This window comes from Diabrotica undecimpunctata, chromosome 7 (genome assembly GCF_040954645.1).
Source record: "Diabrotica undecimpunctata isolate CICGRU chromosome 7, icDiaUnde3, whole genome shotgun sequence".
In the NCBI taxonomy this organism is placed as follows: Eukaryota; Metazoa; Arthropoda; class Insecta; order Coleoptera; family Chrysomelidae; genus Diabrotica; species Diabrotica undecimpunctata.
Window position 1 is genome coordinate 124,040,350 of NC_092809.1, and position 19,844 is coordinate 124,060,193.

Consider the following 19,844-nt stretch of genomic DNA (forward strand, 5'->3'; position numbering starts at 1 on the left):
CTTTCATAGCCATACAGTAAGACAGAAAAAACGTAACATCTGATCATTCGGATTCTAAGCTACAGATTAAGGTCTGATCTTGTAAAAAAGGTTTTCATGCTCATGAATGCTTTCCTTGCTTGTTCGATTCTTGATAGGATTTCTTTTTTTGGATTAGACTGACTTGATATTTGCTCCCAAATATTTTATGGAATTTATCTGTTCTATTATTTGACCCTTGGCATACACATGTACGTTTATTGGTGTCTTTGAAAATACTAAAGTTTTAGTTTTGAAAATGTTTAGATGTAAACCGAACATTTCGCTGTGGTGAACTACCGCATTTATTATATTTTTTTTGTAGTTCTTGTGCGTTGCTTGCTATTAAGACGGTATCATCAGCATATCTGATATTGTCTATGCTGATTCTGTTAATCTTAAATCCGCCTTGGATCTCGCCTAATGCTTCTCTGAATATAGACTCCGAATGCAAATTAAACAGTAGCGGTGATAAGACGTAACCCTGTCTAACTCCTCGTTGGATTTGCATATGTTCGGATGTTTTGTGCTCTATTTCAATTGTTGCCGTTTGGTGCCAGTATAGTTCTGAGATAATTCGCAAGTCTTGTTCGTCAACTCCAGTTGTTCTTAGAATTTCATCATCTTTTGATAGTTAACGCAGTCAAATGCTTTTCGGTAGTCAATAAAACATGCATATACATTTACATTCATGTCTCTGCATCGTTGCGTTAATACGTTTAAAGCAAAAAGAGCCTCTCGTGTTCCCAATCCGATTCGAAATCCGTATTGAGTGTCAATCATCTGGAACTAGCACTTCTTGTAAATTCGTGTATGCATAATTCTGAGAAAAGTTTTAAGGACATGAGACATCAAGCTTAATATTCGATAATCATCGCATTGTGAAGAATTCGATTTTTTTTGGTAATGCTACTAATGTTGACTTTAGCCAGTCTGTTGGGATTTTACCTGTGTCATATATCCTATTGAATAGTGCTGTTATTAAATCTAGGCTTTTACTTTCGTTATCTGCAATTAGTTTTAGTATTTCGACATTGATATTGTCTGGACCGGTGGCTTTTCCATCTATCTGAGATTTTACTGCGTGGATCACTTCTTCTTTGGTTATTTTTGGACCTTTTTCATTTATTCGATTATCTTTGGATGGTGGAGAACAAGGTCTATCGTCGTCAAAAATAGTTTGTACGTATTTTTTCCATCTCTCTAGTTTGTCTTTTGTACCCATAATTATTTCGTTATTATCATTTTTTAATATTGTTGTCTCTTTTTGTCTCTACCTGTCATTTTTTTTACTTTTCTGTCTGTACCAAGTTTTCGATCTTTTTATTTCTTCCTTAAACTTGATACTTTTTTCTGTCCATACTGTCTGTACGCCATACTTAAGTATCATTTAAAAATCCTTATGTAAAGCTTATAGGCAAGATTTATTTTGTTCGATTTTAATTTAATAATAAAATTCTCAATTTGTATATTTATTTTTGTACAATAAATATGAATAGTTAATATCTTAGCTTGTAAGATGTTCGTGCACCTGAGAGACTGAGGTTAATGAGGCCTACCAATTGGCTCCCAAAGAAAGTTGTGAGTTTTATTAAAATTTGTGAAAACCTAGACCTTGAAGGTTACACATTGGCTCCTAACTTTCGGAGGCATTTAAATTGTTGTCCATTGGCACCCACCATTTGTGATGGGTCGGTCAATGGTTACTCATTGGCACCCAACGTGGGGCGCCAATGTTTAACCATTGCTAACTCTAAGAATAATTGTAGTCGTTTTGTATTGTTATAATCCAATATGGGGATCTCTTGGAATAAAATCTAAAGGCTATATAGTACAAGAACAGTTACATCTTGTAAACGGAGCAAAACAGCAAGTTAGTTTTATTTGGATTTCATCTAATACTGGTTTGCAAGGCAACGAAAAAGCTGATCATCATGAACGTAAAGCAATTCCAAATGCGTTGTCGGTATTAGTGAGAAAAGTGTCGATTTTAAGTGTTTCGTTAAACAAAAAGTGCTAAGTGTGTGGGAAAATAAATGGCAGTAGTCGTAATCGTTTCTACACACTATTAAGCCTACAAAAATTTCAAGGTGTGAAACAAGCATTGACCGTCAGCTATATATCTATCTAAATCTCTTAGATACTTAGAAATATAGAAACAGTGATTACTCTTTCAAAACTGACATAATACATAGAGTATAATTCACTATTTTCAACAAATTTGCCGGTATTTTCCGACCAAATTAAACACGCCTGTTCATTTTGACCAAAAATTCAAACCTCACTTTTACTGTAACTGAACTATCAACTGCCACAATACACTACATATTTTCTATGAAAAGGGATGAAAAACAAGAAAACATTACAAATTTGACGTAAAATTTGGACAAACGCTGAAGCACTGCCCCTGACTACGGCCTCAGCGAGAGTGTCGCAATTATCTTTCCGGCAAAACCTTCTCAGCGATTTAAATGTAAGTTTATTTGAAACGCAGAATATTAAGCGGCTTCGATCAAAAGAAAATACCAAATAAATACCAATCTGTAATATATAAACAAATTTAAAATGGTTTATTATCGACCTTGCGACACAAAGAGGAATTGAAAAATTATTATTCGATGCTTTAATACATATACGGGGGGTTTTCAATATATACCAAGAAATTTATAAATGCTACAGCATTTGGACTGAAAGCTCACCTGGAAGCAACACATTAACACCAAAAAAACTCAGCTTAATATAAAATTAAAACACATGAATTGGTTACTTGGCAACAAGTCACAACTGTCATTGGAGAACAAAATACCACTTTACAAAGTCATACTAAAACCAATATGGCCTTACGGCGTAGAACTCTGGGGCTGTAGCAAGACTTCAAACACAAAAGTTTTGCAGACCTTCCAATCAAGAACACTGCGTATGTTCCACTGCAATGCAACAATGCAACCATACACAATGACCTTTTTTTTTCGTCTTTATAGAGGGGGGGGGGGTCTGGAATCTTCAAAAGACATCTCAGTCCAGGACGCCGCCTACCTGCTAAACCAGACCCTCCTCTGTCATCCAGCGATCCGGAAGGCCGCTGTAAGGTCGGCATCACTTCCGAAGCACTACCTTTATTCATTTATTCTCCATTTATACACATCCACACTCTATTCATCAGCAAGGAGGCTCCCTGTCTCGTTCCAGGTAGCGCGTAGAAGACACTCATCGCTCCTAGTTCGGCATCATTCCCAGATGGGCATTTCCTCCTTTCCCACAGTCTGACTCACGCATTACAACTCATACAGTGTGACCCACTTTCCTAGCTTCACCTTTCAGCATCATTCACTCTTACCTTTAGCGTTGGTCCAGCTGTCTTTTTTCCTCTTCCTTTTTCTTGATCACTGCACGGATATAGCTGTGTACAATACAATACAATGACCTAGGAGTACCAACCGTAAATCACTTCAAGCCAACAATTCCAATATTCTAAGTTCAACGCACCACAGCCAAATTGTCAGTGAATTATATCAGCCACCAGTGGAGGAACGAAGACTGAAGAGGACTTGGCTAGAAGACCTGGTTACATAGGTGAAAATGTAGAATTGTCCCTGGACGGTACCCGAATCAAGTCAATATCGTCATCACATTTACTAATTACCCAATGTACTGTTTATGAGTAGATTGTAAAAAATATGCATTTAAAATAAAAAAAAAATGTTGGAAAAATAAAATCAATGAGTGCAGATCTGGAGAACCGTCCGACGCTGAAAAACAAAGATTCACGCAAAAAAAAAGAAGAATAATTCATTTTTGTGAATTCTCCCATTTTTGTTTTCTACTTTTTAGCAAATATTCTTCTTTTAGTCATTAATTTAAAATGTAGCTAGTTTTCTCTCAATTTTATCACAATCTGCATCAGTCAATATTTTTATTATTGTATTCTTTTTTTTCAATATCTTTTAAACAATTTTATTTTATTTTCGTTTCATTAAAATGTAAATCGTATCAGGTTATTCAATAAAGAAACCTTTTAGAAAGATTTCTAAAAATAAAACCGTACATCATTATCCACGAAAAAAGAAAAAGAACTAAACAGTGTACGTTTGGAATTTATTTACAATGCCGATTTGTTACTTGCAACATCTGTCTGTTCTCTCTGTTTAGCGTTTTTCACGTGTTTATTTGTCCCCATAATGAAGGCACTAATACATCAAAGTGATATCCTACGGCTTAAATTTAATCAGATTAAGCCGAAGGTATTTTAGATCAAAAGTTCTGAAAATGAGCTTGCTTTATTCGATATGTTTATTTGTAGTTATTAAGCCTTCCAACAAAATATACACGCAGATGGGTTTGCTTGCGGAGGTTTATCAATATTTTGACGAGAAAGCGCCGTTTATAGTACAAACAAAATATACCAAAATCATTTTTTACCTATAAAATGTATTAATACCTGTCAGTGAATTAGAAGGCTTGATTTATGTTTTCCAGATGCTTAATATATTACAAATCGTCGAAAAATAACCATTTTATTAGATGGCGCCAAATAGAAAAAAATTAGCCATATGATATTCATATATCGCACGTGTATATTCATTTATACATATAGGGAAAAGTAAGGTAAAATGGGATACTTAACGTTTGAGACTGCATAACACCGAAACTATGTATTGGAGTTTTTTTGGCTCATATTTTGGCACAGTGAAAACTCATTATTTTTGTATCAAAAGCACAAAAAAAGTTTTTTTTATAAATGTATAAAAAAGTTATATGCAAAAATTTAACACCAATACAATTTCCCATTTTACCCCCACTGTGTGAGTAAAACGGGATACACCGTGGGGGTAAAATGAGAAAGGATTTTTCTATGTTATTTTAATTAAATTTTTCTTTTTTTTTAAGTTTATTTTTTTTTATTTTTATGCAAAATACAACAACTTAAACTCAAAAATTCAAGAGGAACGAAATAGAGCAATTAACTAAATAAGAAATAACGATGGGTTAAACCCAAAAAACCCAGTATTAATAGGAATAATAATACCGAACATTTTTCTTAACTTAATCATATCTGCAATATTCGCAAATAAATACATCATCATCGCTGTCAGCTCCTGCACAAGCCTCATGTCCCCATTTTTTACAATTGCAGCATTATATCCAGCCTTCTTCTTTTTTGTCTGAAGAATATCTAGTGTTGCAATAGAAGCATTCCTCATCTTCACTACTGTCACTGTTTTTAACCTTCTTGGAAGTATTTTCTTTTTTTTACGGTTTTCTACTTTAGCGACTTAATCTTGGTCTTTGAGTTAACATTTTTAACTATTGACAACATCTACCAAAATAACAAAATGGAAGTCAGAATCGATGGACAACTTACAGAACCTATAGAAATAGGCAGCGGAATAAGACATACTCGTCGAGCCCTGTGCTCTTTAATTTAATATATGGATGAAATCATCAAAAGCATTAACAAAGGAAGAGGATACAGAATGGGAAACAAAGAAGTAAAAATACTCTGTTACACAGACGGTGCATCATTGATAGCCCAAGATGAAGATAGTCTGCAAAGACTGGTTCTCAGATTTAACATAAGAGCAAAAGAATTTAATATGACAACCTCATCTCAGAACACTAAAATATGGCAATCACCAAAGAACCAACCAGATATAAAATGGAAATTGATGTCATCAGTGTTGAACATAGTTAAGACGGCAAAAGACGGTTCCCCAATAGCAAGACGATCAGTAGGGAGACCACGAAAATGATGGAACGACAACTTACTGGACTGGATGACTGGCACATTGAAAAACAGACAGAATCATATTTACACAAAAAGAAGAAGAAAAAAGTATTGAACACGTAATGGAAATTAAATACCTTGGAGGTACACTGCCTAGCTATGGAGACCTGGACAAAGAAGTAAGAGATCAAGTACAAAAAGAAAATAGACTGGCAGGATCCCTTAATAAAACTATAAAGCGAAACAGACACATAAACACTCAATGAAGACATCGAAAGAGAAGTGAATACATTAGAAGAAAATGTAACGTACAGTGTATAAACGAATGAACACTAACATGGAAAAAAAATTGAATAACCACATGGAGGATAACCACAGAGGAATGAACGAGACCCGTGTCATCAAAATAGCAAGGGATAAGTCCCCAATCGGCAAAAGAAGTAACGGACGACCGCGCAAAAAAAGAGAGACATAGACAGTCCATAAAGTTATTAATCCGCCAATGAATAAGCAGAAATGATTATAAAGAGGAAGAAGAAGAATAAATAATCTGAGAATCGATGTTATTGTGACATTTGAGAAAGCATAAACATCTCTTTCGTGGTTGACAACAACTATGTTTCTTTTGACAATCAAATTTACAAACAAACTTTTGGCACTCCCATTGAAGTGACTCCCATTATCTCAATGTTGGCCTTATATGTTATGGATGACTTATCGGGCAGAATCTTTCCCTCACTCATCCCTTTTTCAGCTTTTCTTTATTAGAAAATTAGTAGATGTTTTTAGGATTATATCTGGATACAATTTGCTTTGAATTCGATGTATACGGTATCCCCAATTTCATTACATTGCTCAGATGCTTAAGGCTGATTTATAAACTTAACGTTGGCGTTGGCGCTGGCGTTCGCGTTACAATATGGTCAAATGGGAAATTCGTATGTTTATTTATAAACATCGTTCGCCGTTGGCGTTGGCGTTCGGTTCCGTTCAAGATGAACCAACTTTATCTTTTGCCGTTGGCCGTTGTAGCACAGAATACACCAACCCTTCTGTGGTTGTGGTCACGATCACAGAACATAAAAAAAACTGTATCTTTGTCATCGCAGCCAATAGCGATACCGAGAAAGTACAAAACAAATCAAACTAAATTATTTGTTTCATCATCATTATCATCAGTGGCGTTACAGCTCTTTATGAGCCAAAGCCTTCTTCAGAACAATCCTCCATTCGCCCCTGTCTCTGACAACTCTTCTCCATGCTCTAATTCCGATAGACTTCAAATCATTTTCTAGGTTGTCTTGGTATCTAAGTCTCGGTCTTCCTCTTCTTCGTTATCCGATCGGACCTCTTCGGTCAAAAACTTTTCTGACTAAATTATTTGTTTATGTTTGTATTTTCACGTGTTTATAAAATGAAATAGTTTAGATAATTTAATTAATATTCCCTATATATTAGAAATTCCATCAGAGCGATAGTTTACATTTATTTTTGGTTTTACCATTTGCAGTAATTGGAACCTGCATCCTGGTATATTTAAAAAACTGCTATGTATCCCGGTTTTTTATATTTGCATAATAATTAAAATTACCTCTTGTCTTTCTGTTCTGGTTAATGGGCCTCCGTTTGTATTGACGTTGTCTTTTATTTCGAAGGCTCAGTGCTGCTCGAATACAAAGTATCGTTTATAAGTACCACCGCACCTAACGAAGGCCGAGCATTTTCATTTTCCATTGTATTCATTTTCAAGCAAAAATTAATAATACCAAATCAAAAATGTAAGGTTAAAAATGATTTTTAACGCCAACGCCAACCGAAAGTTTATAAATGCAGTATATGATAGCCAGCGCCAAGGTCAACGGCGAACGCCAGCGCCAACGACAACGTAAAGTTTATAAATCAGCCTTAAATCTATAATATTTTCGCCTCTTTTCGTTGTACCGTTCTTGGAACCATTGCAGTCTTGCTTTATTATGTCTTTCGGTGAATAGGCGTGGTCAGTAGGATTAAATACCAAAAGACCTTACCGCATTAAAAAACATTTACAGATATACTAGTCGAAAAAATACCAAGAGCAGGTTTACACTTAAAGTTAGATGATCAACAAAATATAGCAAGACAATGATACCTTGACGATTTAACAAGTTCTAGACTAAACCATAAAATTGTAAAAGAAGAAGACTCTGGCTATGAAGCACATTTATTTTTACTAAGCGTATAGCTTTCATCGCATCACAGTTAATAAAATTTAAATTCATACCTTATACAAATTATTTGAGATTCAAACAGATGTTTGAGATTCAAATTTTTTGTATATTCTATTGACTTTTCGGTTGCCATTAAGAAGTCTTTAGGGTCGCATGTATATGCTCTTCGTAGACACTCTTATACTATGTACTTGATGGTCTCTCTCAGAGAGCCACAATCACAGGAAGGCGAGAGAATTTTACCCTAACTATAGAGAAAGCACACTGGAAGTCGGGTGGAAGTATAACGCGTTATTAATTATCATTTTAAAATTATATTTTTATATAATTTTAAAATTTGCCAGCCGTAGTCCGTTTGAAGAGGTTTACTCTCCGGACACTGGAACTCACTTAAGCATGGGTGTATGTTACCTGAAGTAAAATCTAATTAAAATATTAAACATCATATAATATTATCAACATCATGTACAATCTTTGGTAACATTTTTCATTTTAAAGGGTTTTTACCCAAATATTTTGGTGGCTCAGGCATGGTAACCTGTATTTTAACCTGATGATGGAACAGTTGTTCCGAAAACGTTCGTGCTTGTAATGTTGCCCTTTTAAGGGTTTTTATAAAATAAAATATACCCACATACAAAGACTAACCTCTTTTGTTATACGTGGTATACAGCCAGCTACAGGAATTATTTTCCTTGTGGATTATATTTTTATTAGTTATTAAAGTATTTTTATTAATTTCATAATTTTGTGTTTTTCAGATCAATGCGGAAAATGCAAAGCTGCTACAAGGAGGCTAAACATGAACAAATATTGCAAAAGGGATTATGGTAATGTATATATAATAAATAATAGTGTAGAGTAAAAAAAAAGTATACATTAGATTTTTTTTGCTAGTACTGATTCAGATTATCTATTTTTTCGTCAAATCTGTTCAATTAAATAAATGATACTCTACATTTAGGAATATAAACAATAAGTAGTATTTGTATTTAGCACAATCCTTTATCATTGAATGCTTTTAAAGTGATTTTAACTAATATTTTTAATATATACTCGGGTATCAATATAAAATTAGGTGAACAAAGTGAATAATTAAAATTGAAATTTTCAAAAATAAAAAATGATTGGTATGGACCACAATGTTGCGACCGGAAAAGCTTTTTGTTCCAAATCATACACGTAATATACCTAATACATACATATATTTCTAATTAAACCATAAAAATTTAAACGTAAAATGTCGTCACACTTAACTCAAAATTACCTGGTCGATGAACTTTAACTCCTTAAAGGCCATGTGTCTTGAGGCAAAAAAAAATAGGCACGACTCTTCAAGCACAAGTCGACATCTAATCCTATCTGGTAGAACCAAATAAAGCAATATAACAAAAGAGGTGATGACATGATAATGAGAACGGCTGCAGACAGCAGTACAGCAATGGAACTCTAGAGAGATAAATCGTTCTATATTTTCGTGATCAAACAAAGAGAGACAAAATAAAAGAACTTATTGCAAATGCGAATTATTGCTATAAAACTGTATTTAAGAGACTAATTACTTATCATCTGCTGCCATCGTACACCAAAATTAATATGCCTCAAATCTTGAAATTTGACAACTTAAAACTAAATGTTAATATAAACATTTGTAATAGATATTTCGAGAAAGTAAGTGCGTCTGCGTTTATAATACACAATTGGTTATACGGCAGAAGTACTACGTACTTTTTTATTAGACCAAACACAGACGAAACTAATTATGGGGGAACTGAAAATACGGCGTAATTAGATGCAATAGAAACGAAAAATGAAAACCCTACAATATATAAATATAATAAACGAAAATCGACTAACTAAACAAATATTTAATTACAACGTAAAAGGAGAAAGAATTGTAGGAGGTTTAAAGAAAAAGGTAGAGCAAAATTTGATGCCAGCTCGGGCAACAAATGCATAATCACTGGAATGAAGAAGACAGCATAACACACCGGATTCTTTTTCTTCTTAATGTGCCTATCCGTTACGAATGTTGGCGATCATCATAGCAATCTCTATCTTATTCTTCTTCTTCCTGGACCTCGTTTTCCAAATATTTTTCCTTGCAGGATGGCTTGAAGGAGAGCATATCTGGATTCATTTCGCATAGTATGTCCGAAGAACTGTACCTTTCGGGATTTGATGGTGGTCAGTACCTCTCTGTTCTTATTTATTCTTCTGAGGACCTCCACATTTGTGACTAGGTCAGTCTACGGGATCTTAAGCATTCTCCGATATAGCCACATATCAAAGGCTTTCAGTTTTCTGCACATATCTTCGTTTAAGGTCCACGATTCAACACCATAAAAAAGGACAGAGAAGACGTAGCATCGCAACATTATTACTTTTGTATCAAGAGAGAGGTTGTGACTCTTGAAGAAGGCCCCCATCCGATTGAAGGTGGATCTAGCTTTTCCGATGCGTGCTCTAATCTCCTGGTTGTTGGTCCATTCTTCATTTATTATGGTGCCGAGGTAGTTGCAGTGCGTCACTCCTTCTACAGGAAATTGGTTGACGTAGAGTTGATCTTCTGTTATTCTTTTCTTGCTAATTATCATAAACTTTGTCTTCTTAACGTGTATGTTGAGTCCATATTGTTGACTGTAATACTTGATTTTGTTCATAAGAACTTGTAGGTCTTCTAAGTTGTCCGCAAATACTATGGTGTCATCTGCATCTTTGATGTTGTTTAGCCGGTAACCATTTAGTAGAATACCTTTTTCAGTTTCGTGCAAAGCTTCGATAAATATTCTTTCATAATACATGTTGAAGATTAGAGGAGACAAAATAGAGCCTTGCCTCACTCTACGCATGATTTTTACATAATCAACCTCAAGTTCACCTTCAACTCTGAGATTTGCTGTCTGATTCCGGTAGAGACTTCTAATTATTTTCAGATCTTGGTTGTTAATTCCTGTTTCTTTTAGTATTTGCATCATTTGATACACTTGACGTGCTGTACTCGATTAAACGCTTTCTCGTAATCAAACAGACATGCGTATACGTCGCAGTTGACGTCTCTGCATCTCTGGAATAAGACTTGTACTGAGAACAAAGCCTCTCTAGTACCAACAGCATTTGTGAACCCGAACTGGTTGGGGTAAATTTGACTTTCACACGGCTTGTAGATTCTCTTATGAATTATCTTTTGGAAAAATTTTAGGAGATGACTCATGAGGCTTATAGTACGGTAATCTTCGCATTTTTTGGCTCCTGCTTTTTTTGGAAGTGCAATAAATTAAGATTTTAGCCATTCTGTTGTTATTTTTCCAGAGTTGTATATGTTGTTGAATATCTTTGCAATTATTGCTATTGATTCGTTGTCCATTAGTTTGAGTATTTCTACTTGTATATTATCAGGGCCTGCCGCTTTGCCATCCTTTAACTGTGTTATTACGGAGTAAACTTCCTGCTGTAATATTCTTCTAACATCATTTACCTCTTCTTCTAGCTCAAAGGTGTTATCTCTTTTCTCTTTGGTCTTCAAATAGTTTTACTAGATATTCTTTCCACGTTCTTATTTTACTCTGTTTGTCCAAGATGATGTTTCCGTCAGAATCAGTTATATTTCCTTTCTGCCTTCGTCGTAGTCCCCCTTTGAGTTCTTTAACTTTCCTATGTACATTGTGACTATCTTACTTTAACTGCAGAGTCTCAATTTCTTCGCATCTTTCCCTTGCTTCTTTTTCTATCGCTTCTCTAATTTTCGTTCTTATTAATATATTTATGGTTTAATATTTGTCTGGGTCATTTTGCTTCTCTTCTCTCGTCTATTAGTTTCAGGATCTCATCTGTCATTCATGATTTTTTCTTCATTAATCTATCTGTCTTTAAGTGTTTATCCTTTACATTTTGCACTATTTCTGTAATATGTTTGATCGTTTGTTCTTCGTTCGATTCGTCTCTAATTGCAGTCCCTTGCTCGTTTAACGTGGCTTGGACTCTCATCCTCGTATCAAGGTCTTTCAACATACGTAGGTCGTATGATTGTGCACCGGATTGACGTAGTGTAAATATGTCTCGGAATATATCGAATTCCTTGATTGAACAGTGTACTTTATATAATTTTTACTTATAATATTTTATAATTCCCTTTAACATATGTTATTCTTATTTAAAAAAAAAACATCTTACTTTAAAATGACAATATCGTGTTTTATTCTTGAATTAATGGCTCACTCCATCATTAGAAATATTTAAAATGTACCTAATTTTCTCAAGATTCATATATCACCTTCGTTTTACCTAAAATTATCTTCGCCATCCAAGGCGGTACACTTATTCTTCATATCCGTAACTGATTTGCTCCATTTGTAAAAGTTTTTATTCATTAGCCATTGGAATCCAACTCTCCGGAGAAAATCCAAAAAAGAAATGTAAGGAAAATTCGCTTGTCATAGTGATAAACATAATTCCACCCTTCGAAAACGTATTTTGCCCTTGGGAAAAATGATTTTCTTTCCAGTTGTGCGGTTGCTCTATTAAGTCTAGGGATGGACTAGCTTTTTAAATAGATTTTCTTTATTCTTTGTGTACGAGTTGTAAAAGTACGTGCAAAGAAATAAAAACTTATGAGACAAATTGGGAAACAAATAAAATATATTCTAGTAAGTGAAATAAAAAGAAAATATTTAATTAACTGAGTTCAACCATAAAATAGCATAGCTTTAACATATAGTGTTCTTCGTTTATAGCATATAATAGTCATTTTTAATGAAAGTTTCCGTATAAGCTATTTTATACACGGGGTGCAAAATTAACGACACTCAAGATTTTTCCTAAAAACTGGCGTTTAAAATAGTTTAAGATTTTCCCAATTGAGTATTTAATAATAAACAATTTTTTTTTATTTAAATTAACGTGCATGTGACAACTATGGTCATTAGCACTAGTTACGATTTACATGGTAATATCATATAAATTACAAAATAATGTAGTTAACATTTAACTTAAAGAGAAAATAATAAAAACTTGTAATATATTTATATTTTGTTGAGCAGTTGACTTTTCTCGAGGAATTTGATAACCTTTTTAATTTGGTCTGTGCTGTTTAGGACCTCTTTGAAGTTGGTACTGATATTGAGCTGTTGGCGTATTTTGGCATAAAAAGGGCATTTGATAAGTATATGCCTGATTCAGAGAAACGTATTGCAGTGCTGACATTTTGGTTGTGGAGATGATGTCATCAGGTAGCCATGAGTTAGACGGGTGTGCCCTATACGCAATCTCCGTACGATTGCCATATTTTTTCGAGATAAACTGGGATAGGTAAGAAGGTTCACTGAGGGTTTAATTTCATGCAGCGCTGAAGTAATATTATTCTAGTGAATCTGCCAGGTGGATAGATTAAGCTTCTTCAGTCTAGCTTTGAGATCGTTGCAAATTTGTATATTGATAATGGTGTCCGTGGATGATGCGGCTTTTTTGGCAAGGCAATCAGCTTTTTCGTTACCACTAATACCAACATGGGATGGTACCCAAATCAGAGTGATAGTTGTATTTTGGTTTATAAGAAGCTGATACGTGTCATGCATATCTTGAAGCTACATTGATGTTACAATATATCTACGACTACTTTTTAAATAATCTTAAAACTGTTTGTCCTTGTTTAGTGTAGTGTTATGTACAATTTTATGTTTAATTTTATGTTTATGACATTCTGCGATTGTTGGATAGCCCAAAATTGACGAAATGCCCCTGAAGATACTCTAGGAAGCGAAAGTACTTGGGCAAGATTTAATTAATAAAACTGTGCTCCATATCTGCCTGTACTTTATGAAAGTTAATGTGTATATGTTCATTTAATAAAGATACAAGTGCTTCAAGTCGCTACAAGGCTGAAGTATTTCAAGTTCTCAGTATAAATTTAATTTTTTGTTTGCAGAGTCCTTTTAAGTTCAGTCATGCTAATTTTTGAGGTTGCGTAACGTACAATTTTTTACATATTTATAGCGCAATACCTAACCTCGAGGACACACGACTCTTGTGTTAGGGTTTCCATATCTTAGCCAATCTCAGCGATTTGAGACGCCAAACACTCGCCGTCACGCATCCCATCACCAATAGGATTTGTTAGTGTCATCAGCGTATGTTGACTATGGCAACATTTCTTGATATCTAATGACACTTAATATGGTACTTGCTATGGCTCCTCCCATTAACTAACTAATTAAATAAGTTTGGAACGTGAGTTAAAGGCAACGCAAACAAATAGTATAATTTGCGCACGTCCTCGAGAAACAAGCTCGCTCAAATTCGAATCTTCCAAAGCATGCCTTTCCTGTATACCTTTGAATAATATGTGCCGCAACAACCAGTAAAATTTATTTTTTTAAATTTTTTTGAAAAAAAAAATCTAGTAGACAACAAAAATCTAACTTTTTGCCAGTTCCTCTCCTATAAGTGATGAGGTACCACTAAGTGTCCCCTTTTAAATTAAATGTCTCTTTTGTCTTTTTTGATTGTGTTCTGTTTATCCCTAAGTGTCTTTAAGTGTTTTAATTTTAATATATTTTGACATCACAATCTTTCTGCCAAAGCAAAGACCAAATCAATTTATCATAATTTGAAATAATTCAATAAATTAACAGACATTTCCAAAATATACCTATTGAATAAATGTAAATAACTTTTAAACAGGTACACAATACCTATTTCCTATTTTATTTGTTAGTATCTCTCCCGTCAAGAACTTCCCCTTTAATTGTCAAACAGTTACAATAAAACCGATGATCACCCATCACCAGCTAAACCAGGATAGTTTGAACTATGTTTTCGAAATCACTAGTTAATAATTCGTGTACCGGCATCATTGAATGTACCAGGTACCGTAAGACCTCAAGATGCATAGCAAATTGTAGTTTGTGAAACCGATATTTGGTGGTATAATTAAATATATTGTGAGTAAGTCTTATTTTGGCTTGTTATTTTGGTTTGGTAAATTAAACAATATATGTATATCGGACCTACCCATATACCTCAAAAGGAACATTTTTGGTTAATCTGTTACCTGTACTCACTTATGGAGCGGAAACATTAACACTTACAAAAAAGGTAGTGAATAAGATTCATATGACTCAGATGGAGCGCCAGATGTTGGGAGTCTCTCTGAGAGATCAAATTCCCAACCAAGAAAAACTCCGTAGAACAAAAACAGCAGACGAAAAAATCGCGTCTCCAAAATGGAATTGGACAGGACACGTCATCAGATTATCAGAAAAGCAATGGATAAAACCTATTGTCGAGTGGAGACCAACACAAGAAGCACTATGAGGCATAGTACACCCACCAACCAGGTGGACTGACGACCTGAAGCATGTTAGCAGTAATTGGATGCAAGCCGCACAAGACAGAGAGTGACGGGAAGAGCTGAGGGAGACCTATGTCCAGCAGTGGACGCATACAGGTTTATGGTGATGAAGTCCGAGAACAACGTAGCATTACAACACATCAGCCGTGAATACTTACGCTTTTTGTTTTGTATATTCTTGTTTACTATTTTTTACGATAATTTTATGGTTTGTGTATGTCATGGAAGAAACTAATATACCAAGTATAACTGATGTGTATTTTTATTTCTATTTTATATTTATATCTTTTATTTCGTGATTTTTTACCACTGGAGTGTCTGTTAGTTCATGAGTCTATTCACAACTATGTTTTTTTTGGGTTCTCATGTAAGTTTTGTATTTGAACTATGATAAAAAGAAAAGCATGCTTTGCGATCTGTGATTTATTGCACTATTTCCACGTAATAAGTATGAAAAATCGCTACTAAGCCACCGATATATTATAAACAACGCATCAATTCTATTTTTCCTAATCCAGCCCTGATCCTGTTTGATCTATTTGCTGTTTATACAGGATAGGTATTCGATGTATGAATATTTCGATGAAGCCAATATCTAATTCAATTTTTGCACGCTCACTTCTCTACGTTTCCTCGGGGTGTTGTGCTAAGAAACTAGAATTTATGGGGAGAATACACTTATCTCTTGGTCGATTTTCTCGTGTATCCGGATAGGATAGCTATTTCAACAATAATGCCAAAACAACATTTAAAAACGAACTCGCACTAGTTATTTTCAAAAGTGGTATACCTTACTTGTAAGTGGTGAATCAATTATCAATTGCTGTAGATAGTGGATATTTTTTAACAAAATATATCTTAAAATTTAGTCTTTTTGCTTTTCTATCTATAAGTTGTGTGTTTTTTAAAGAAAAGATTTATTTTTTATATATTTTTTTCTTTTATTTTAGAACTTAACATTATACAAATTTAATATAGTACATTTAATTTTAGTCTAATAACACTTTGAAACCTTTAATAACAATAAGTGAGGCTAACTAGATAAGGTGACAATCGAGCGGCTGCAGCTGGCTTTTTTGGCACTGACTACAAGCAATATTTCAAAGAACCAAAACGCTGTGGATCAGACACTACAATTCGAAGTGAAAAAAGTTGTTTGCCAAAAAGACCCGTTGTCTACCTAGCTATTCAATATAGTTCTAGAAAAAATTGTAAAGGTTAGTGGGATGAATAGGTCCGGTACTCTTTTCTACAAAGATCACCAATATTTAGCGTGCGCTGATGATGTGGTTCTCGTTGCAAGAAATGGAAAATAACTGGCAAGTATGGAAAAAAGTATAATAATAAGTAAAATAAATCCAAGTAGATGAAAATCTCGAGCAAAAAAAAATAAACGGCAAAGGCTTCTTTAAATTAGAAATGGAGGATGGATCAGTTGTACACACACACACATGTGATCAACCCTGTCCCTAAGGAACATGTGTATACCAGTATAAAGTGGGATTTACATGTCCGAAGATCAAACCAGTCACACTTCGCTATTGAAGTGGTACCTATCTGACTCACAGGCTTTTCCTCCACCCCTCCTCAACGTCTGACTTACGTGAGGAGGCTTATGATCCGAAAGTTACTTTGGGTGCCCTGGGTAATGGAACATCCTCTGTTTTTATTGACTGTGGTTAAGCCACCTAACTGTATTACTAACTATTTACTTTACTGACTCTATAGAAGTTACTCTAACTTGACATCGGGACTGGTGTCCCAAAAAGAAAAAGTGTGTGTTTCGAACTGAGACCCACCAGCCTGGAATAATGACTATCTGTCCGAAAAAGAGTGTGTGCTCGAACACTCCGCCGTCGAATTGGCAAAATAAATTTTGTTCTCCTCGCCGACTGAGCATCCGAGTAGGGTCCAGCCACCGAGCCCATGTATGCCTTCGGTGCTCGGAATTCGCGATAGGATCAGCATTCGATCTGCCTTAGGGGGCCTATTCCTGACGGCTGGTATAAAAGGCGTGACGGGTCTTTTATACTTTTTATTTGGGTTTTTTAAGTCTTTATACGAAACAGCAGATGACATTCGGTGTTCTGAAGGAGACATGGTTTTGTTTAGACAGTGAGCGATTTTTTTGTTTTTTTTTTGTCTTAAATACTACTACCTATCTAAACTTAACTATGGAGTGTGCATTCCCAGGTGTATATTGCCCTCACACACTTCGGGGTATATTGGTCTTATATACCATATCTTTATTAAGCCTTTGATCTCTTCAGGGGAGGTATGCGTTAAACCTATTCTTCCCTTTTTCCTTTTTAATCTTCTGGCTGCATTTTCGACTTCTTCCGTGAAGTTTAAGTCTTCGTAGGGATGGTAGTTGTTTCTACATGCTCTTTCTATTTCGTCTTTTAATATCTCCGCTTTGTCTGCTTCGGTATATACAATTCCATTTTCCCCGTGTAGTGGCGGGATAGGTTTTTCATCTTTTCTTAATATTTTTGATAGCTTCCAGAACGCGGATTTGTTTGGATTTAATTCCTGGATATAGGTGTCCCAGCTTTCGTTGTTGTGATTTTGTAGCTGTTTTTTAACTTCTCTATTTAGCTCGTTTGCAATTATTTTGTCTTCTTGAGTCCTTGTGCGGTAGGCTCTTCTTCTTCTATTTTTTCTCTGATCAGGTCTTTTAATTCCGTACTTATGTCTCTGAATCTTCCTTTTTTTGTTGTTATTTTCTCTTCTTTTGAGCTGGCATCGATGGCGTTTATTATGGTTTCTTCTAGTTTTACGACGCTGTCTTCTAGTTCTGTAATGTTGTTTATTGTGGGTATTGCACCGATGTTTTTTCTCACGATTCTTTTGAAGTTTGGCCAGCTGTTTTTTTTTTTCTTTTTGTGGGGCTGCAAATAGTTTATATCTATTGCGCCCATGGTCAGGACGATTAAGTTATGTGTTGAATCGCCTTCGTTTAATGAATTTATTTCATATTGTTGACCCACGTTGTGAAGGATTGCAATATCGAGATGGGTGGGTGGAGACACCCCATTGTAGCATGTAGGGTCCGTTGGGATAACTACGTATGTGTTGTCTTTTGTTTCGAGATAGCCGCAGAGCAGTCTTCTATAATGATTGTGGGTTCTTCTGAATCTAAAATGAGTCTCAGGTCTTCGTCGAAGATTGGGTCATTTGACCTTACATACGCTGAGACGATTTTTAGTGTCTCGTTTCCTGTGATTAGCCGGACTATTGTGGCTTTCATTGTGACCAAGCCATCAGGAGTTGGGATGGCTTGGTGTTTGATTTCTTTTCTGATCATGATGGCCGTACCCCCTGAGTTTGCTCGATGATCTGTTCTATTGATATCATAGCCTGGAAATTTCGTTTTTTTCCTCTCCACTAGTTTGCTTTCTTGTAGTGCTATGATATCTAGTTCCAGTCTGTTGGAAAAGTCGTCCAGAAGATCGATTTTTTGATATAGTTCACCTGAGTTCCAAGACCCAATACGAAGATCCCCCGGTTGGTGTGCTAACATATTTTTCCAATGCTACTAATTGCTGCCATCACCTGTGTCATTTTCTCCAACATCGTGGAGAATTGGTTCATTTTTGCATTAACGTCTGAATTAAAACTCGCGATTAATGCGGCTTCATTTGTGGCTGCGGGATTTTCGTTCGCAGGTTTTTGGTGGCCTGCACGTAGCTAACACCTTTGTTGGTGGTGTTGCTGTTAATCGGTATGCCTTTTGGTTGTTGTTTAGGGGCAGTTTTCTTCTTAGGTGCCTTTGAGCAACCTCTGTAATTTGCTGTATGTGCCTCTCCGCAGTTTGCACAGGATCAGTTGTAGAACTCGAGATGGATAAATATATGTACTTAGGTATTCTTATTCACCATGTAGCAAACAAAGGTCATGCACCACGGTCTGTAAAATAAAAGTGAATATTGAAAATATTTTATTATTCGGGAAATAAAATTTGTCGCAAGTACTCGGACTATAAAACAGATAAAAACAAAAATTTATAAGAGATTATTATAACGCTATAAACTATATCGCAATAGAATCTACGTCAAACGAAAAAAACTCAGCTGTTTTCTATTTGAAAAACTTGGTCAACGTGTGAACGAAGTGTGACTAGCAAAGAATACAGACCAGAGATACAGGTAAAAATATCAAAAACTTTGTAAATACCTATGAAAAAGGAAAATTCATGGAAATAACTATGAAAGATTAAAACCGTGATATTTGGGAACTAAAAATGTGTAACAAAAGAAACTCATGCCCCACGTTGGCAGAGCCAATTTAGTGTAACAACACAAACAAAATATGCTTCCACATCTGTTATGACCTCATCATTTGATAAAAAATACTTTCCACGCATGGATTTTTTAAATTATTAAATCAGATGGAAGTCGCTAGGGGCCAAACGTGGTGAGTACGGTGGACACTCTAACAATTCGAACTTAGTTCATGGATTGTAAAAAATGATTTTTTTCTGATAAAAAGAGACTTTTTTTCTTTTGCATGCCGTGTCTTTTTCGCGATTTTTTTAAGGTTACAC

The 19,844-nt window shown here is 35.0% G+C and overlaps 1 protein-coding gene across 2 annotated transcripts in view; it reads left to right on the forward strand.

Moving 5' to 3' along the window:
* The window catches only part of LOC140445775 (netrin-1-like), an 879,901-nt gene that overhangs the window by 803,648 nt on the left and 56,409 nt on the right, over positions 1 to 19,844 (forward strand). For both annotated transcript variants that reach the window (XM_072538112.1, XM_072538113.1), the window contains one exon: positions 8,712 to 8,780. In XM_072538112.1, coding sequence (XP_072394213.1) covers positions 8,712 to 8,780 — 69 coding nt within the window. The remainder of the gene's footprint in view (positions 1 to 8,711; positions 8,781 to 19,844) is intronic.